This window comes from Podarcis muralis, chromosome 1, assembly GCF_964188315.1.
Source record: "Podarcis muralis chromosome 1, rPodMur119.hap1.1, whole genome shotgun sequence".
In the NCBI taxonomy this organism is placed as follows: Eukaryota; Metazoa; Chordata; class Lepidosauria; order Squamata; family Lacertidae; genus Podarcis; species Podarcis muralis.
The window spans coordinates 59,768,897-59,790,772 of NC_135655.1; the positions used below are offsets into that span (position 1 = coordinate 59,768,897).

Sequence of the window (21,876 nt, forward strand, 5' to 3'; positions counted from 1 at the left end):
TGACAGCTATGTTATTAACAGCAACAGAAAACCCTAAGGTATTTGTTTCTGCCACACAGTTTTAAAATGAAGTCGTAGTATATTTATATAGAGTATATAAGGGATTTTTGGGGGGTCATGTTTACCAGTCGAAAAGCCGACGTCGTTCATTGGACGAGCTCTTTCAAGCCGCTGTTTGCGGTTCAATGTTATTTAACCGCAAGCTAGTTAAAGGCTTGGAGCGGGGAAATTGTTTATTAAACCGCTAAATTTTAGCAATTTATGCGTGAGATTGGCCGCCTCAGGCCTTCCTTTCAACGGTCATCTCTCGTCGTGGACTTAAACCATGGAAACAGCCCCCTCCGCTGCCCGCCTGACTTCATAATCCTCAAGAGTTAGGGATGCAGGGCAGTTTATCGGGGCCTTCCCCTCAAATCCCGCCGCGGGTACAAAAACAAAGCAAACACTCGCGCACTTATCAAGTTTGGCTCACTAGGCCCGCCGTAGACTCTCCCTTTCCTCCCCCCCGCTTCGCACACGCCCCGCCTTCTAGCTGCCGGAAGCGCCAACCCGGAAGTTTGGGTGCTCTCGGTAGCCGCACGTGCTCCAGTCCGCCTCGCCGGGAAGAGGGGCGGAGTTCCAAGGACTCTCCTGGCCGGCCATGAGCTCCCGGGCAGCTGTGGTGATTGGTAGGTTCCTTCTTTCCTCCGTCCGAAGGTTCCGGCGGGGCTGAACCTCCAAGCCCCGCGGCTCATCCCTCTTCTCGTTTCCTCGCAGGCGAGATGCAGGCGGGGGATGGTCCGGACAGCGAGCCTTGCTCGTCTGACGACGACGGCAGCGACGGCGCCTGGGAGGAAGACGACGAGTCGAAAGCGCCCGCGCTGGCCTCGTGCCTCTTCTGCGACAGGTTCGGTTCCGTTTGCCTCGTGCCCCCGGGTCAGAGGGGAGTCTCCACCCCGACAAGCCTCTCAGCTCTTGCTTTGATCTCAGCAGTGGCTTCAGCAGCTCCCGTCGCCTAGTATATCTGCATCTTTTTCTCATTCCCTTCCTCTGCATTAGTAGAGCCCCCCCCCCACCTCCCCGCAGCAGCTTCCAACAACAGTAATTATATAGGATACGGAGCAGGCTGCCCTTACACCGACTCGGACCATTGGCCCATCCAGCTTTGTCTGCACTGATTGGCAGCAGCTCTCCAGGGTTTCGTGCAGGAGTCGTTCCCCCAGCCCTGCCTGGAGATCCATTGGGTGGAATCCGGGATCTTGTGCATGCAAAGCAGGTGCTCTGCCACGGAGCGACATCCCTTGCAAATCCGAATGAATACCTGTAGTTGTTAAACTTGCATGGAGGAAGTCTTATCAAAGCAAGACATCGTCTTACAAAACGCCTTCAGCTCCCGGAGATATAATAGATGTCAAAGCATCCTGTTGTATTTTTTAAGCCCCCCCCCCTTTTTAGTAGAGAGGTGCTAGTGCTGTCTAAGTCAATACAAAAGAATCCAAGGAGTGCAAAGTTCTAAGTTTTATACTTGTTGCTATAATGTGGATGGGCGGCTGAAGTTGTCGGGGATGATGGGAGTTACACTGCAGTAACATCTGAAGGGGCACAGGTACCTCCATCCCTGATGTAAAGGCAAACTAGTCAGCTTCTCTGATCACTTTCACGGTAACTGCCACCATTATAACTCTCTAATGACTTCCACAAAGTTGGATGGGTTTGTGCAGGGGAATAGCTGTTTAACAGTAAAAATGGGAATAATGGTTACTCTGGGAATGGTTTGTCAAGCAAGAGAGGAGCACAGGCAGCAGCCACCTGCTGAACTGTATCGTTCTTAAATGCCCCTAGTTTCCACCAACCTCTCCTTGCTTTTTTCCTGTTAATTTTAGAAGTTTTTACTGCAATACAATAATATGTTTCCAGTTTCTATTCAACATTTATTATTCACTTTTATACTCCTGGGCTCAATCTACTGATAATTGCCCAAACCACTATCTACTCAGTTAGGTTTTTTTTCCACTTTTCGGGAGCTTGTAGTTTGTTTTCTATTGCTGTCAAAGTCATATTTTAAAAGCTTAACATAACATATGAACAATTTCTACAACATTTGAACTGTGTTTTCCAAGATTTTTCAGTTCAGCTGAAGATGCTTTCTGCCATTGTACATCAGATCATGGGTTCAATATTGGAAATCTGGCTCATAAACACAGTAAGTTTATTTCTACATTTTGCTGCAAGTTTACATTTTACAAATAGATGAATGGGTCTTAACCTGTGAAATAAAACCCAGATTTCAGAGCACTGGGAAACTATTTTACGTATACTTTAAGTGTCTTTAGTTAAACTGTTTTAAGTGCTTGTATGAATGTCTTCGAATTCGAATGAATTCGAATCCCCGCGGCGGAGTGAGCTCCTGTCTTCGGTCCCAGCTCCTGCCCACCTAGCACTTCGAAAGCACCCCTAAAGTGCAAGTAGATAAATAGGTACCGCTTTCTAGTGGGAAGGTAAACAGCATTTCCGTGTGCTGCGCTGGTGCCGGCTCACCAGAGCAGCTTCGGCACGCTGGCCATGTGACCCAGAAGTGTCTCCGGACAGCGCTGGCCCCCGGCCTCTTAAGTGAGATGGGCGCACAACCCTAGAGTCGGACACGACTGGCCCGTACGGGCAGGGGTACCTTTATCTTTACCTTTACCTTTATGAATGTCTTATTGTGTTCTGTTTCAGTATGATTGAAATAAATCTATCCAGTGAAGCAGAAAGAGAGAATAAGGGAAGCTGAATAGCATTATTTGAAGCATCTTAATCTACATAAAAGATTGGTTCATTAGCACTACCGTTTAAGTTGCCAAACACAGAAACATGCAAAATCTACTATGCTGGGTGTGACAAGCAAGATTGTTTGTGTTAGACACTCAACAGATCTTGGAGGCTAAAGATAAGCAGTCTACAGTTCCATGTACACGTATGGGTGTGTCATCAAGTCTATGTGGATTAGCTCTGTATACATACTGGAACGTTTGAGCCTGAGAGAGATGTCTGGATTTGGACTACAAGAAAATTGCTTAATACTATTGTAAATGGTATCTGTGAGCTATGAAATACCTTTTGTGTGGTGGCAAACTGCCTGCTATTACAACAGAAAACACTCAAATGTATTGTAAGTGTGAGCCAGTAAGAGAGATGGCATATTCTTGGCAGTCTTCTATAGGGTGATATTAAAAAAAACAGTCTAGAGGTCATAATATGGAATAAAATAGTTCAGCAGAAAGAAAAAACAATGTCTGAATTCCAGTGGTAAATAGATTAAAATGTTGACTGCCTTTTCAGCTTGACCAAACACACTACTTCTGTTTTCCTCTCTTTTCTAGGACTCGATTTCTATGGTTACATCAAGCTAGTGAACTTTATTAGGCTGGAGGTAAGTTACCGAGTATTATCTGACTAAAGTTAAGTTATACTATGCTATGTCTCTTCAAGGGGCCGCGGGTGGCACTGTGGGTTAAACCACAGAGCTTAGGACTTGCCGATCAGAAGGTCGGTGGTACGAATCCCCACGACGGGGTGAGCTCCCGTTGCTCGGTCCCTGCTCCTGCCAACCTAGCAATTTGATACTACACTTGATCTTAGCCAAAAGGCTGAGAAGCGATTCAACCTAGCAATTTGAAAGCACCTTCCGGCGGAAAGGTAAACGGTGTTTCCGTGTGCTGCTCTGGTTTGCCAGAAGCAGCTTAGTCATGCTGGCCACATGACCCGGAAGCTGTACGCCGGCTCCCTTGGCCAATAAAGCGAGATGAGCGCCGCAACCCCAGAGTCGCTCACGACTGGACCTAATGGTCAGGGGTCCCTTTACCTTTACCTTTACCTTTATGTCTCTTCAAAGGCATGCTAGTCAGCATTGGTTTAAAGTTTAGTAATAGGTTTATGAGGAAAACGGTGCACTTTTTTCTAAACATGCAATTACTATCCTTTGTTTTCATACTTAGAATTTGTCTACTTAAATTTGTACATGTAAAATATATTAAGGCTGCAGATTTGGGTATGGTAAGATGTGCAATGGGGAGAGAGAGAGGTGCTGTTCAGATGTAGAATGTATGGCAAATGTGTATCATATATACTGTTTTTCTCATTTTATGCCACTGGTAGGGCTTGAATACAATTTTAAGAACCCTCAGGGACAGCAGATTCTGATGTCAATTTCCACATATCCCCTTATTCCTGCTGTAGTTCTTCCCTCACCAAAATGGTGGGCACCATTTTGGGATCCACCTCAGGTGGGTGCCAAAATGGATTGGGCTGGTCTAGCGTACAAATAGCAAGAAAGATTCAGCATTTTGGATCACTACAGTTACTTGCCCAAGCTCTCAGTTAATACTTGTTAGAGTTCAGGTTTGATACCAGACTTTTTCATTATTTTCCTTCTGAGGTGACTATAAGGATATTTTTACAACATTAAGCATAGTTTAAACATGTTAAGAACGTTATACAGAATATTCATTTTTTATTTCAGAAACCAACTGTAGAGTATTTTAGTTCTATCAGTACCCCATTTCCTTGGGAGGAAGAGAAATATCTGAAGCCTGTCTTGGAAGATGACCTCTTACTCCAGTTTGGTAGGGTTCTTTTTAATTTTAAATTTGTATACTTATAGATGATGAAAATGTGCAAATTTATATACTGATGGTTTAAAGGGTGGATATATTCTAGGCCAAGAAAAACCTCTCATATCTTCAGATGAACATAGTTGGCATTCTATGTTTAGACTGAGCACCTTAGAGGAAAGATGGGATATAAATAGACTTACAAAATGTGGTAATAAATATAGCCTTATTGGCGTACAGAACAAGCCATGCAGTTATTTGGATCCCAAGCAGTAACTCTTAATATTTGCACACTGTGTGATAAATTCTCTTGGTTCATTTCCAGATATAGAAGATCTCCTTGACTCCACTGACATCTTTTGTTCTAATGGACTAACTGAGACTTCGTCTCCCATTGAGCGTTTGAAACATGCAGAGCACAAAGCAGAGCTGGCAGAAGCAGCATTGGCCAGAGCCCAAGAAGATCTTCAAAAAATGAGGTATTGGCCAGAGAGCCTTTTACTCTAGTATCTATTAGACTGAAGCATCTTTTAGCACTTAGGCCACTAGAAACTCAGCAGGATGGTGCTTCATCTGAATGGATTAGAAAGAGGTTAGTACGTTCCTTATGAAATTCAGATATATGTGTTGACAGAGAAACCGAGTCTCTGGCTAAGTTGTTGAGAAGCAGGCTTCTGCAAACAAATAGTACAGCTGCCATTCCTATTCCACAGTGCAGGGATGTCACAGACATGGCAGTTCCTGCAGTACTCTTTCTATTTTGAAAGTTTAAATTTCTTATAAATGGGGGATTTGGAAGTAATGTTCGGCGCTTGCTGTTAGAGAAGAAGAAGAAGAAGGCAGTGAGTGAAAGCGCTTGCGTGAAATTAAAAATAAAATATAAATAAATAAATGGGGGATTTGCACATCCTGTTTCCTGAGGTGTTATGTGGAGGGGAAAGATGCATTTTACTTTATTTTTAGTTTTTAAAAGATCTACCTCTCCTGTTTATCCAAGGGAGAGCCAAGGCAGCTAAGATAAAGTAGAAGAAATGGAGCAAAAGGTATAATCCCTAAAAGCCGATTCAGCAAAATTAACACAAGTAGGGAAATACCTTTTTTGTAGAAAAAGACCAGGCCTTCACCCGCTGCCTGAAGCAGTATAGTGATAGGGCCTGATGGATTTCCTTGGCAAGGTGTCCCATAGGGTAGGAGCCACAACAGTCCCTGCCTTTAGCTGGCCTACCAGCCTTGTCTTCCAAGTTTGAGGGATTTGCAGCGGGACCCCAGATGGCAATTGGAACATGCGGGAAAGAACATACAGTAGAAGGCAGTTCCCAAGTTGTTACGGGGTTTAAATATTTAGACCAGTGCTTTTAACTAAGCCTATAGAAATGGCATGATAGAATCAAAACACCTAGCTCATGCCATCATTTTGACTTTTGTGATTTTGCAGTAATTGAAGTGTCCAAATGCTTTTTCAAGAATAGCCTCGCATAGACTGTCAGAATTACATGTGTCTAAACTGCCAGTCACTAGAGCATGAACGATGAAGGCAAAGCCTGTTTTGTCTGGAAGGACTGTGCCTGGCACAGCAGCCAAAGCTTGAAAAAGGACACCCTTAGTAAACAACTCCATGTGCAACAAATGTGAGATCTGGATTGAGGAATACCTCCCTATCTTCCAAATATGCATACCTGGTCATTCAGAGAAAAAACTTCATGCAGAATTGGCTGTGAACTCAGTGCTGAGTCACACAGTCAGCTTACAAATAGTTCTGTTTTGTTTCCATTAAGTTTCAGCTTCTTTGCAGCCTATCCAGTCCTTCAGAGTTACAGCACAATTCAGCCTTGCAGCTCCTTCCCTAGGATAAGATGAAAATGAGAGGGCGAGTTGGGCGTATGCTGAGGACTTTGCAACCCAAATCTCTGGATTTGTAACACCAGGCCCGCCAGACAGATTCCTTACTCTGCTGGCAAGCTGGAGTCCAAGTCAAAATGGATCTGAACAATTTAATCTGCAAAGTTCTTCACAAACAGATCACAGTGGGCTTCCATGGCTTCTTGTAACTTTCTGAGGACCATGATGTGAAAGGCTCTGCTAGATGGCACTGAGCAACATCAGCCAGGCACCATAAACATAGCTCGTCAGTCAGCCAAGGAACTTTTGGGAATCATTTGTAGGGGGGAAAAGGTCTTAGGAGCGCCTGCGTTAATCCGTGGAGCACAGAAGTGATCAGGCCATCAGCAGAATGGCCAGCTATAATCCCTCAGAGGCATCAGAAATCCCTTTCAATCCATCAGTCTCTAGGGGTTGACCATTTTAATTGGCCTCCCACCTCTGTGGTTAACCAGATTCTAAACCAGCATGTCTGCTTTACACCACTGGAAGAAGCTGTTTAAAAACGTTCTACTTGAAACTCTAAAATTAAGTGTTTTGATGAGGTATTTCCTAGTGAAAGGTGTAGTTGCTGTTCCTACAATCCATGGTTTCAATTCGTAATGCACTGATCACAGCTACTCTAGTCTCTTCTTCAACTTATTGCCCCCTTCTCTTGCAAAAAAACCTGGAACTTAATGGAGAAATTAATTCTACAAAGTAATTGTATTCACCAACGCAGAGGAATTGTTGGAGATTTAGAGTTCCACTGACAGACTTTATACACATATATGGGGAATATCTGATCATTTAGAACACATCCCAGAATCTAATCAGGAAAAATAGTAGATATTTATTATTTCCACAACCTAAAAAAGTTATATTAGGCTATTTAAAACCTTTCATTTTAGGCATTGATTTGGAAGTGGTAGCAGATCTTCTCACTGCTTTCAGATTTGTTCAGCAAATAAATTGGGGGGCAAGGGGAGTATTGCCACATCAGGTTCAGAATGGCTTTACAGAATCTGGACTGCTGCAGTAATGTCTAAACGTATTATAGAAAAATGAACAATGAAAAAGCAAATAAGCATTTAGAGTGATGGACTGTCCATCCCTAAAATGTGGACCTTCTCTCTCTCTACGGAGAGGGAGGTCCATGGATGGTGAATGAGATTCACTTTTACACGCCTTCATGTGGTGGGCATGGAAATGGCCACCATACTGTCATTAGTTCTCCAGTGGTGGTGACAGCAAAAAGGTGTTTTGGAGTAGATCAGGGGGGCATTGGGGACCCCAAGCCCTCCCGTGTTCTTTGGATCCAAAGGCCTCGGGCAACATTCTCTTGGGCTGGGGGTATGCCAGTCCAGCCCCCTTGCCAACATCTGCCGTAGCTGCATAAAACCAGCAGGGCTTTGAATTTGGCACTTTTTCTGCTGCAGATCCTTTGTCCCCTGCTGCTGTAGGATTGCGCTGTTAAAGTGAGTGAGCTGTTCTTCCAGCTGCATACTACAGTCGCTTTGAAAACATGGTACTTTTTATGGCTGCCTTTTCTTTTCCCATAGCCGATGGCTTGTCCTTGAAAGATCATTTTCTGTTTTATTGCTAATTATTTTCAATTATACGTAATAAGGACATCTTGTACTATACCATTTGGGTAAGTGGGGGATCTGTATCCCTGGCTTCTCCGCTTGTTTGCCTGCCTTTTAAGAACACCTTCAAAAGTGTGTCCTCCTTGGTATAGTTGTGGCTTTTAAGGTTAACGATAGCATCTACTTTGAATGGCTTGATGTGGAAGGCTTTTTATCTTGAAGGTATCTTGTGAAAATAGCAAGTCAGGATTCCAAATCATGAGTTCTAGGGAATCTGAAATGTGGAAAAATACTGAGGCTAGCATGCAAAGAGAATACAAATTTTGTACGCTGCAGCGTCCTCCACAGCAGCCAGCAGGGGGAGCTTCAGCATGCTTCAGATCCATGATAGCCCCGTGAAACTTGCATGCTTTCTCTCTTCACACACCCTCCCCGCATTCCTTTTTATGGTCTCCTTAACGTGTCTCAAGGGTCTGTTCCAAATTGATTACAGACAGTTTGCCCAGGATTTCGTGATGAACACAGAAGTCAGGAGTGGCGCCATTGCGGACCTAAAAGAGGATGAGGAAGATGTTTACTTCAGCTCATATGGCCACTACGGGATCCATGAAGAGATGATAAAGGTCAGCAAACCAGTAGAAGCATGTCTTTCTCGCCATAAAGATGGAAGCCATGGGGGTTTGTTCATAAGTACACTGCAGCATAGCTAGCTGCATTTTTAACCCTGACTGTACTTCCTGGTTGTTGCTCTGTTCAAAGCAAAGGTAAAAAATAAAATTAAAAACTCACAATAAAATCATGAAGGGGGGAACACTATGGAAGAATAAGCACCCAGGCTCAAGATGCAAAGGGGCGTGCACAGTCTAGCCTTCCTTTACACTGTCCAGAAAGCCAGTCGTAAAGGTTTGTGGATTCCCTGCAGAGGGATGCAGTGCAGCACCAAAACATTTTGGCCGGGAATGAAAACAGTCAACTCTGTTTATCTCCATAATGGAAGACACTTTGGATATAATTACTTTCGGCTCATTTGGATATGGTAGGTCCTGGTGGCTATAAAAGTAGATGGTTGAAATGGAAAGATGAAAGTACTGATGGCCTGAAATGTACTTTGTTCATGAGAACAATCCATAACTTTGTCAGAAATGTTTTTGTTCAAGAGATTTAAAAAAATACCCTGTGTGTGTGTGTGTTATGCTACCCCGTTATCAGAATTTTATTTCGTGGGGGTTTTACAATAAGATACAACAACATATCTATTCTCTATAATTGTAATATAGAAAAATCCACGTAGGATTAGGCAGCAGGTGAAACTTGTGGGACGTAATCCCCTGAGACCAGTCAAGTACAACATTCCTTGTTTTCCTAGAGTGGACATGCAAGGGAATTTTTCGTCCAGCCAGTGGAAACTTCCTATTCCTCCCGGCCTGGAGCACCCTTCCTTGCATGTGACTAGTGGGTGGCTGTGACCTTTCCAGACCTGGTAAAAGGCCAAGGCATGCTGCCAATCTCTCTCCTCTTTACCATCTTCCTTTTGTCCTGCAAACTTCCTGGACTGCTAACTGCAGTCATTAGGTCAACCCATATATGGGGTAAACCTCTTTGTATATGCTTGTAACTTTAAGCCTGCCTTCAGGGATCACACTGTGCTCTGCCTGATCGTGAGTAAATTTTCTTTTTATTGCTTATGAACAAGACTGTGGTGTCTTTATTCTTTTAGGAGGGATTCAAGGGATCTTACCAGGAAATTAGAACGCATTTCAATCTGGACAAGCCAGATTGAATTGCGTATTGTCTTAAGAAACTCGCGCGAGTCTGCAATTAGTTTCCTGCTCTTTAAAGGGGAATGCACTCTGCTAAGTAAAGGAACTTGCTAGCGCAAGTTAGGAAGGATATTAATAAACAATATATCCTCTCCTGCCACCCTGAACATTCCCACAAAACTGAAAGCATTTAACATGCTAGGTTCTGTTAAGTCACTGGAACTCTAGATTCTGATTTATGTTATTCTTTGCTCTTATACTACTCAGTTGTTACAATGGAAAATATTCCACCTCTTCCTTCTGGATCTTGTAGATCCCTGCTTACACAGTTCATTTATGTGCAGGGCCTATTGTAGGTTTAGATCTTCAATATATACGAAAAAGATTGGGTAGTAGAACCTGTCACTCTCTAGGTGCTGTTGAACTCTATCTTCCATCACTCCCAGTCAACATTGCCCATGGTCAGGGGTGATGAGGAGTGTAGTGCAGCAACATCTGGAGGACCCAGGTTCCCAGCTTATTACTGTAGATCAGGGAATGCTTGAAGGCAAGTTAGCATGGGATCCAGAAGTCTGAGCTGAGGTTGTCATCTGTATGTGGATGACATGCAGCTCTTTTGTATCTGTCAGTTCCAAGACAGTGGAAGAAGCCCTGAGCAGATGTTTTGGACACCTTGGAGATAGATGGTGGTAGACAAATGTACAAGACAAAGACATCGTGGGTCAAGAAATCTGCTGATCTGGGTGGTAGAACAGAAGTGATCCTGGACAGGCTTGCAGTCCTCCTAAAGGGCTAACTTACATAACCTGGAAGGCTATTGGATACACCACCTGCACTCACATACCTGCCCAAGCCTTAAGGCTGGCATCAGAGTCCCCAATATCAGATCCATCGGCAAGAGCTGCTATGCTGGCCCTGCAACTCTGGAATACCCTTCCTGAGAAATATGTTCAGTACCCTTACTTGCAAGTCTTTGTAAGAGCCCTGAAGTCCTACAGTGGTACCGCGGTTTAAGAACTTAATTCATTCCGGAGGTCTGTTCTTAACCTTAAACTGTTCTTAACCTGAGGTACCACTTCAGCTAATGGGGTCTCCTGCTGCTGCTGCGCTGCCGCCGTCTGATTTCTGTTCTCATCCTGAAGCAAAGTTCTTAACCCGAGGTACTATTTCTGGGTTAGCGGAGTTTGTAACCTGAAGTGTCTGTAACCTGAGGTACCACTGTATATATTACAGTCTGCATATAGATAACTTTATGTTGCCATCTTTTAAAAACTGTTCAGTTTGGTGTTGAAGTATTAATCTGTTGGTTTATCTGATGGTTATTTTTGCTACTTCTGTTTTGTTTATTATGTTTTAGTGTTTTGTAATCTTACTGGATTTTTTAAAAAATTGACTATATATAATACCTCAAGAACCGCCTCTCCCCATATAAACCTGCCTAGACTCTGTGTTCATCCTCTGAGGCCGCTCTTCATGTGAGGTCCAATAACACGGGAACTGGCCTTTTCTGCAGTGCTCCCCATTTTTGGAATGCTGTTCCCAGGGAGGTTCGCCTGGTGCTTTCATGATATATATCGTTATGTGCCAGGCGAAAATGTTCCTCCTCAACCAGGCCTTTGGCTGATTAATGTTCTACAGCCTTTTTACATGTGTGTGGGAAGGGGAAGTTATTGTTTTTGTTTTAATTACTTGTGTTTTTATCTTGTGAAAAACCCTGAGATCTTTTGATAAAATGCAGTATATAAATCTAATAAATAATATGTAAACCACCTTACGAAGATGACTTAGCCTGAAAGGCAATTCAAAATATCCATTCTATATAGCCCTTTATATAGCTTCTGAGCGTAAGACCTTTTTCATGCAAAGCATGTGGTCTGCCATTGAGCTACAGCCTTTCATGTGCAATTAAGGGGTGATTAAGCTCCACATGGTCTCAGATGTGTTAATTTAGATGTGTTAACTCAGTGTTAATTTTTATATACATGCCTTTTCCATTGTTGGGGAGGGCGGACTTGTTAACACTGGATTTGTCAGACTATCGTTTATATGTTTGAAATGGAAAATATTGCTTATGTTTTAAGCACTTCCCTATTTGTTCTGCACAAGGATCCAGGTTTGCCAGTTTTTTTGCTGTTGCAGCATTGCAAATAGTCTGTTTTTCTACTTGAATTTGGGCTTTAACATATATAATGGATTCCCTGTCTTTCTCCCTCCTGCTTTTTACTGTGTAGGAATATTATTCCTACACAGAAGCAGAGGGGGCAGTGGTAGATGGAGGGGGGGGGAGAGGAGTTAACAGTGCCCCAAAATAAATGACTAGAGGTTTCCTGAGCAGCCGTGCATGTAGTGAAGACAGCAGTTGGAAATCTATTGATTAAGTTCAGGTAGCAAAAAGTAGTGAGGGTGGAAGTCTGAGAGATTCACACTTGACAGCTCTTGTGACAGACAAAGAGAATTTTAATCTTAGGCAGTCTTATGTAATAGAGTGTCAAAGTAGTGGACGCAAATAAATAAATAGCTCCTAATCCTCAAAAATGAGCATTAAAAGAGACCCAAATGAATCACTTCATTTCAGATGTTTGCAGTAAGCAATACTGAAATGCTCTGTTTTGTTTTGTTTTGTTTTGTTTTATATATAACTTACACCTTCCACCCAAGTTGAATCCTCAAGATGTCTTACAATCAGTGATGCGAAACAATAACTAAACAACAATTTGAAATTGGCAAGGACCATAACTAAGTGGCATAGCTTAGTTATGGGACTGTTTGCACACAGTACCTGGCTTCTGCAGGTCAGACTGGGAAAATGTCTTACCTAGTCCTTGGGGAGCTGCTGCCAGGCAGCGTAGACTCTTGAACTAGATTGCCTTATACCAGCTCAGGCAACTGGTCAGTTTTCCAGCAGTAGTATAAAGTAAATAGCATCAAGAACACCACAAAGTGCTATAAAATGCACATTCAACCAAGGTTCTTTTTACTTGCTCTCTGCATATGCCCAGTGAGATAAATATCATAGGGCAGTAAGTTCCATAAACCTTGCACTGCTGATGGGAAGGACCAGTCCCACGTTTCCATTCTCTGCATCTCACATGGCACAGAGATGCATAGCATGGCCTTTCCTGATGGCTGCAGCTCTTGACAGCACCTGGGTTCATGCAAGAGGTGGTCCTTTTAGATAGCTAAAGCCCTGAATAGGGTGTTGGGAACCTGTGGCTCTCCAGATGTTGCAGAACTACAACTTCCATGAGCTCTAGCAACTGTGGCCAATGGTCAGTGATGATGGGAGTTGTAGTTCAGCAACTTTTGGAAGGATGAGTTCTCCATACCTACCATAGAAGATTTGTAACCTAAAGGTTGCTTGTTTTTTCAATATGTTAAAATCTTTATAAACAACCATTTCATGTTGCATTCTCAAATTCTTATTTATAAATTTACAGAAGCTTACAGATATGGTAGTCTAGCTGTAGTTGTTATTTTGCTTTTACAAACTCAAGCACTGGAATATTGGTTGCTGCAGAGAATTGTACTTTCAGCGTTTTAGCATTGCATCCAGTGCTGCAGTGTCCAATTTGTATGCAAGCAAAGGTTCTTGCCTTTTTTTAGCTGTTCTCTGCGCACTTTATACTCCCTTCTCTTCTTTTTTTGACCGCTGTCATAAGGAGCTAAAAATAAAAACCTTTGCTTGGCTGATTGGTTCTCTAGCCATTTGCAGGGATAGTAAAGCATATGGCTTGCTGGCAGTCTTTCTCCCTGCCTACGCATATTAAAAGGAGTGATGTTAGTTGGTTGCAGAGACAAGCTACATAGCCAGATCACGTACCGATGTACTACATCAATTCAGGTGCGCGAACTGGAAAAACACCAGTATATCTCTAGTCACGCTGAGTGGGCACTGGAGGCTTTTTCTGAGCTTGGCATTTTGTAGAGTGACTTGCACAGCTTCTGAGATTCACTTGGCTATGTACCTTTTCTTGGTTTATATGCATTTGCTGAAAACAAGATTTCTCCTAGAACAGCATGCTTTGCTACCTAGAGCTGACCAGTGGCCTTATTTACAAATAGAAGCCATATATTACTTTTCTCGTTTAATATGACTTCAGTCATTCATACCCCAGGTACTAATATTCAATAAGATTTGTGTTGGACTGCACTCAAGAAGCAATGTGGGGGAAGATATATATGAACCATACATTAAATATTTCCTTATGAGTAAAAGGGATGGGTTATATCTTGGTACAACAAAACTTCAGTATTTCATTTATACCCACTAACTTTGCCAATGTTGCCATAACAGGCTAGACATGAATTTGCTACTTCCTGATTATTATTTTTTTTAAAAGGACCGTTAAACATGCCTCTGCTTAGAAAAATCCAAAACTTGGTTTGTTTGTTTGTTTTTTAAAAATGGAATACGGTGGGGAGCATTGGAAAGGTGACAAAAGCATTTTATTCCTCTTTAGTAAACTGTGCTCTGAACACATCTTTTTTATTTTAAATAGGATAAAGTACGCACAGAAAGCTATCGTGACTTCATATATCAAAACGCCCACATCTTTAGAGATAAGGTAAGTGGGCCAGCTTTAAAGCTCTTAATGTTCTTGCGGTATGGGACTCTCTGCGGTAATAAAAGCCTCTTGGATTGCATTCTTTCTAGAATTGGGAGACGGATGCTTTGACAGGGCTTTGATTCAATGTACTTGGGTTCTATTACACAGAGAGTATTATTATACTGCTGGAGGGTGCAGAGCACTGATAAGAGAAATTGCTGATCAGCATTGTCATTGTTCAGTGTGCTGTCTTTGAGTGTTCATTAATTATGATGGCATCGTTTTGTTAAACCTTTCCTCGTCTACTGTTCTTTAAGTGGCATCTGAAATAGGCCACATATACACTTATTTACAGTAATTCAAGGTAATTTCTAACCTGTATCTTGCATGATAAAGGCGTCATGGCCATCCCTAAGGAATTGGGTTCTGGAAATAGTTCAGATTCCATTGTTTTCTTGTGACTGATACCCACATAAATTAGGCTTTCCTGGGCAGTGTATAAAAATCCATTGTTGCTGTTATCTGTCTTTGCTGGGGACTGTATTCTGCTGTTATATGGAGCTACCAAGGAACAAGGATAAGTGCATGAAAGAGAAGAATGCTCTAAATACATGGCACAATCTGTTCCCCCTAAACACATACAGCAGGGACCCACTGCTGGGCCTTTTCCATTGTCTCCTTCATTGGCCCTTGGCAGAGCATATATAATGTCAGTGACGTGCCCTCAATGAAAGGCCTGTCCATATATTCCATACAGATACATATTGGCACTACACTTCTATGCCCCGGTTAAAATACGTTAAAGAACAGATTCCTGATTTTTTTTTCCCATAATGCAAGTTAATTTATTTGGGAACATTTCAACAACATATTTATTCTGCGTTCACAGTTTTTGCCTGGCCTTGTTAAGCAACCAGAGTCCTTGGATGGGGAGCAGTTTGTTGTCCTCAGTCTTGTGCTTTGCCTCTTTGAGAAGTCCACTCCTGTCCTCTGCCTCGGAGCTGGAGAGGGAGCAAGGTTCATCCTCATAGTTGTGTGGATTTCTAGTGACAATCTCACGTTTCCTTCTCCAACTGCAAGCATTTTAATTTTGCCAATGTTGTAAAATTGGCAGAAGGAAGTAAGCAGACCAGTTCCAGCAGCCACCCATTCTACTTTATCTGCCACTTCCATAATTAAAAAAAATATACTGAGTAAGTCTGAATATATTTCAGGTGAATTAAGAAACATAGAAGTAGCAGTGTCAGCTATCTTGGGGCTGACCAAAGGTGTGACGAACAGCTTGCCTACCCATTGGTTTAAGGACTGTCCTTTTTTGGGGGGGGGGATTGAGAGAGGTTTTTTTGATACCTGTCAGAACAAAAACCTGGAACACCAGTTTCTCTGTCAAGACCCTGTTGATGGTTTGTCACTGACCCTACATAAATAATGATTAACATTACCATATTTGAGGGTAGCCTTGCATTCAGAAATGTGAGGCTAAATGTTCAGGGATTTCATGCATTTAATAGGATGAAATTGAATGTAATTTTGAACTTTTCAACAACAAACTTCTCCCCAAAGCCAGTCTTTATATACTTGACTGACAGATGACAAGGTGAAATGGGTTGCTTTACCTTTTACATGGTGATGCATCCAGTTGCAGTATCATTCTCATGATTCTTGATGCAGTGTATCATCAGCTACCATTAGCTGTTGTAAAAAAACAAACATAAAGGATTGAATGAGATACCGTGCTATACAGTGGTACCTCAGGTTAAGAACTTAATTTGTTCCGGAGGTCCGTTCTTAACCTGAAACTGTTCTTAACCTGAGGTACCACTTTAGCTAATGAGGCCTGCCGCTGCGCCACCGGAGCACGATTTCTGTTCTCATCCTGAAGCAAAGTTCTTAACCTGAAGCACTATTTCTGGGTTAGTGGAAGCTGTAACCTGAAGCGTATGTAACCCGAGGTACCACTGTATATTGATACATGTTGTATTTATATTTATAATGGAGTGTGTAAAGAACATAGCAGTATATAAGCAGGAGGATAAACTAGCCAGACAGTTAAGAATGCTGCAGTCATAATACCTAACCTAAATATCTAGGTACTTCTTCAGATCTTTAATCTACACTTGGAAGTTCACTGCTGTAAGCAAACTGCTGCTTTATGCCTAACCCAAATGATCTTCCTCTCTGATTTTTTGTGATTATTTAAAAAAACAAAAACAAAACACCTCATCATAGCGTTTGCTATTCAGCTTGGAAATCTCTCTGGTGAAAAAAATCACTGAAGGGTCTATAATGAAAAAAAGCTGACAGGCCTTTAATTACAGACCTGTAAATGGCACCACTGGAATACAGTCAGAGCCCTCCATCAGATGCTGGCAGTCTGAATAATTATCTGGTGGCTGAACACTTGTGTGTCCAGTTATCTGGGCATCTGTCTTATATTCTCCGCCCCCCCCCCCCCATGCTCGCCAGCTCAGCTTGTTTTCAAATGAATATAGGTGGGTGTTCTGTGGGAGGAATAATAATAATAATAATTTATTATTTGTACCCCACCCATCTGGCTGCGTTTCCCCAGCCACTCTGGGCGGCTTCCATAGAAACCAAAAATACACTAAAATATCACACATTAAAAACTTCCCTGAACAGGGCTGCCTTCAGTGAATTCAGTGTTGCACTCTTCTAATCGTTTCATCAGTGCAAGCATTTCTCCTTTGCCAGGCAGAACAATCCTCCCTCTCCTACATGTTATTCTGGGGGTTCTTCTGGCTCTCCAGAGCATATTTGGGGGAGGCACATGGGAGGGAGTAAGCCCCATTGCACTAGCAGGAGCCCTTACACTGGTTTCTCCTAATGTGCCAGGTTAGTTGAATTTAGGCCTGTGTGTGGACATGCACATACATATGTATGATACACAGTCATGTTAGCTCAGTATTGGACCACATATTCTACATAGATGGCTTGAATTTATCATAGGAATGATATGCTTTATTGTACTGTCCCAGTATGTTGGACAAGTAACATTCTTACCTAGCTGCACTGTGGTGCTGGTATTGCTGATTTTGAATGTTTTGGAATTGCAACGAGATTTCAGAGGCACCATAAGTATATTATTTGCCTGGGGGTTGTGTGGGTTCAACCTGTGAGAGATTGAAATGTGTTTTTTTAATATTGTTTAATGCCAAGTTGTTCAGATTTCTCAGTATAGCTTGCAACACTCTGCAGAAATTGTTTCAATAGCTGCATGCGATCTGTGTGGCAGAAAGTGAAGAACCTGTAGATGTCTGAACGTTGCGAGACTAAAATTCCCATTATCCCTGACTGCTGTCCATGCTGGTTGGGGCTGATGGGAGTTGGGAGTCCACTTGGACGAGTACAGGTTCTCTATATCTGCTATGAGGTGTACAGTGGATGCTCGGGTTGCGAACGTGATCCGGGCGGGAGGCACGTTCACAACCCGCAGCGCACGTCTGCGCACGTGCAGGTCGCAATTCGGCACTTCTGCACATGCGCAAAGCACGATTTAGCGCTTCTGCGCGAGCGCCGAAACCCGGAAGTAGCCCATTCCAGTACTTCCGGGTTTGGCGCGGTGCGCAACCCAAAACTACACAATCTGGAGCGTCTGTAACTCAAGGTATGACTGTATTCTTTGCTCTCCTGAGAATTTAATCCATTGTGTTTCTTATTTACTTTTTACTGGAAACTTGCACACTTTCACAAATAGGATTTGGGGCTCCATTATAATGGCTTTGTAGCATCGCCAAGTATTGCCACACTAATTCTTTCTTTCTTTTTTCTGTTAGATTGTCCTGGATGTTGGTTGTGGAACTGGAATCCTTTCCATGTTTGCTGCCAAAGCAGGTGCAAAGAAGGTGATAGGAGTAGACCAGTCTGAAATTATCTATCAAGCTATGGACATCATTAGGTAAGATAATTTTAGAAACTTGAATTCCCTGCGATAATATTCTTCACTATGTACGCACCCATTTTTGGGTGCCCATCTGCATTTAAGAGTGTAGCACTTTATATTTTTAAGTAACACTAATTGTCCCCTGTACATTGCCTGGCTTACTGGCAAGGGATGCTGTTGCGTAGTTCACTTTCTGTACTGTCAGCAAAGCCTTTATTTAAATTCACCACTAAGTCATGGGCGGCAAATTATGGGATCCAGGGACATGGCCCAATGTTTAGGTGCCTCTAGCACTCACTCTAGTGCCTTTCCTCACTTAATGAGGAAAGGAAAACAACATTTGCACCTAAAGTGGCAAAACAGCTGCCTTTCACAACATTGTAATTAGATTTCAACCCTGTTTTTTATATTGCTTGTATTCTATACCCACTTTGGGATATTGTAAAGACCTTGGCAAATAAGCTCATATATGGACATCTCATTGCATGTATTTCTAGCTCTTAAGGTGCAAGATGTAGAAAGGACTACCATTGCAGTTAAGGCAATTAATTTTTTCAGATCCTGCTCAAATTGGTGGGTTTGAGCACGTTACATGATGTGTGCAATACCTCTATAATGGAACTGCAGTTTTTACAAAGACCAGTTATCTAGGCTTATCCTTTTTCTGAAGTGCTGCAGGCAGCTGTTGCATTAAGAAACTGCCATTTGGACTAATTTTTTATTCCTTCATTACGGAGTACAGGAAGACCTTGCTACACTTTGTATCTGAGATAATTATGAAAATACCTGTCAGCGCAACAGTTTTGGAGTTGTTTGATTTGCATGCCATGGTAGGGGCAAAAGTGGGATTAAAAGAACTAATCTTATGACAGTGATGAATGATTTCTAGGAGTACCCAGTGAACAGTTGCTCTAAGGTTACATCTGCTGATCGTAAAATTGTTTCATTTGTCTCTAATTCACATTAAAACAATTTGTAAGAGTCTTGTTACAGACTTTCAAAGTAGCTGTCACAGCCACCCATTTTGAATACATAGTATGCATTCAGAAGATCTTATCTTGGCTTAAGTTGAGATATATGAGTGCACCTTCCATGCCCCCATTGAATCACCACACTTTCCCTATTGTGTTTGTGAGTGAACAAGCCCAGAACTATTCAATCCATACTGGGAAACTATGGTTAATGGCTTCAGAGCAAGCCATGATATGAAGCCATTGTTAAATTGTTTTCATATCCTGGCTTGTTCCAGGGCTGTTGGCCATGATTTTCTTGTTCAAACTGAGGATTTCCTGGAATGTCTGCCTAAGCTGAGAAGTGATTGGCAGTGAAGGTTGGTCAATCCCCATTGATCAGTAATCAGTCACCAGAGGCCAAAGTACCTTGAGTGCCGCCATGAATGTACTTTAATTTACATGGAGGGCAGAGACTGGGCTCATTGTTCAGCATGTACAGTCCCCCTAGGTGCTGTATCTTTGTTCACTTCTGCGATGCCCTATTTCATTGACTATGTATAAAATAAATCATTTTGATATCTCACGTGGTAAAAAGTCCATTGCTAAATTCCTGAGCATCATCACTGCCATTTCCCCCCCTTATCGTTCTTTTGTGGGTCTGTTAGGGTAATGCTATTGTTGGAGCACTTGTGAATCTTGACCAGAAGGTGTGTAACATTCTCAGCGTTGTGCTTGCAGACTCAATGGACTGGGAGATACTATTTCTTTGATCAAAGGAAGAATTGAAGAAGTTGATTTGCCCGTTGACAAAGTGGATGTTGTCATATCCGAGTGGATGGTGAGTGCACAAATATGTTCTCTTAGATTTTATCAGCAATACTTGATCTGATTTTAGTGAACTTTGTCACTGTGCATTTAAATTATATATATTGTCAGATGTTTTGGCATTATGTCTGGATATGCCAAGGGGAGGGCATTACTGTGGAGGCAGTAATGCTTCTGAATGCCAGGAGGCAAGAGTACTCTTCTGCTCTTCTCCTGCCTGGTCACTGTGAAATTAGGATGCTGGACCAGATAAGCCACTGGCTTCATCCAGCAAAATAGTCTTATGTTCTTAATGAACAGCCAATATTTTAATTGTCTGTTCATATGTGTTCAGCTTCTACTTATACAAATTAGCCTGAGAAACTGATGCAAATTATGTGTGATTTTGTGTGTGTAAACAATCCAGGAAGTGTGGCTTTGTGGACCCACACAAAATTCATGTTCTAGAGCTTTCTATTAACATGACATGCTGCATTTCCATAACACAATGGGTAATGCAATGTAAAAGGAACACTAGAAACCAGGACAGAAGCGCTGTGATTGGGGTGAGATTGATACCAAATTGCATCATAGTTGTTCCATATAACTTTCTTGTTTGAACAGCCTGATAATTATAATTGTGATGGTGTATACATCTGGAAAAACTTCTCAGAAATAGAAATAGTTGGTGAGTGTTAGAAAAGAAGTCTTGCTATTTTTATAGATATATTTGGGCATCAGATCAGCTTCTCTAATGGTATTTCAGCATGGAAATTTGAGACTTGCATAAAGCCAAATCTCCTTGGGAAAATAGAGAAGACTTGTGGTAGCAGGCAATGTTCTGATCCATTTATTTGAGGAAGATGTTCCTTCAAAACAGTGGAATGAAGTGGTGCATCATAATGAAAAGTATTTGGGGTGTGTGTGTGTAGAGAAGATCTACTTGCTTCCTTCTTCAAACTTAAAAGTGAATGAATGAATAGTCACTTGCCAGCAAATGTATTTATGTTTCTTGGATGGCTAGCAGCCCCGTGATGATAAATATTGTAGGCTGATTCCATTTTTCATACCATACATAATTTATGGAAGTCTAATAAAAACGTACGTGACCTACTTTAAAACCTAACATCTTTTGAAGACACTGTGTTGATATACTCCACAGTGTCTTCAAAAGATGTTAGGTTTTAAAGTAGAGCTTTCCTGCAGAAATTTAGGGAATAAGGCTGCTTTTTGAACATAAGATTCTGTGTCGTAACAACATTAGACTGGAATAGACACCTGCTTATGTATTTGATTATTAACTGTTTCACTTCTGTGCTATTCTAGCTTTTCTGTTTTACTTAAATACTCCTGTTGCACACTTGTACTTGAATACAAATCCTTTGTTTGCTGGCGAGATCTCAGTGATTGTGTTCAGATGTACTGCTAAATGTTGGTTTAGCGCTATCCTCCTCTCTAGTTCATGCACTCTCTCTACCCTCATGGCCGAGAGGAGAAGTTTGGAAGCTTTTGCTATTACTTTTAGCTAACTACAGCCTGTTACCTCCAAACCAGAAAACGTTGTTTAACACTGTGATTGGTCTCATAACCCATGGTTTGAAGCAGGCTTCTTCAGAAATTGACCACAGTTGGTTTTGAACTTTGTTTTCTGGTTTAAAGGAAGCAACAAGCCATAGCTAAGCAAAATCTGAACTTTTCCGAACCGTACTGGCAAGAGTTCAGGAACCTTGAAAGGAAGAAAGACTTACATAGCACTAAACTATGGTATAGATTTTTGTCTATCTTGGTGCTAACAGAGGTACTTTAAATATCTTAAGTTACTTGTACTGTATGTGAGAATCTATACAACATGAACCTTGTTGGATGAAATCCTTTCCACAATTATTTGGGAATT

At 41.9% G+C, this 21,876-nt stretch overlaps 1 protein-coding gene across 2 annotated transcripts in view; it reads left to right on the forward strand.

Moving 5' to 3' along the window:
• The first annotated feature begins 525 nt into the window (after nucleotides 1-525).
• The window catches only part of PRMT3 (protein arginine methyltransferase 3), a 59,908-nt gene continuing 38,557 nt past the window's right edge, over nucleotides 526-21,876 (forward strand). For both annotated transcript variants that reach the window (XM_077929562.1, XM_077929571.1), the window contains exons 1-10: nucleotides 526-668; nucleotides 757-886; nucleotides 2,100-2,182; nucleotides 3,342-3,391; nucleotides 4,481-4,583; nucleotides 4,897-5,050; nucleotides 8,511-8,640; nucleotides 14,277-14,342; nucleotides 18,119-18,240; nucleotides 19,917-20,016. In XM_077929562.1, coding sequence (XP_077785688.1) covers nucleotides 641-668; nucleotides 757-886; nucleotides 2,100-2,182; nucleotides 3,342-3,391; nucleotides 4,481-4,583; nucleotides 4,897-5,050; nucleotides 8,511-8,640; nucleotides 14,277-14,342; nucleotides 18,119-18,240; nucleotides 19,917-20,016 — 966 coding nt within the window. In that variant the 5' untranslated portion in view covers nucleotides 526-640. The remainder of the gene's footprint in view (nucleotides 669-756; nucleotides 887-2,099; nucleotides 2,183-3,341; nucleotides 3,392-4,480; nucleotides 4,584-4,896; nucleotides 5,051-8,510; nucleotides 8,641-14,276; nucleotides 14,343-18,118; nucleotides 18,241-19,916; nucleotides 20,017-21,876) is intronic.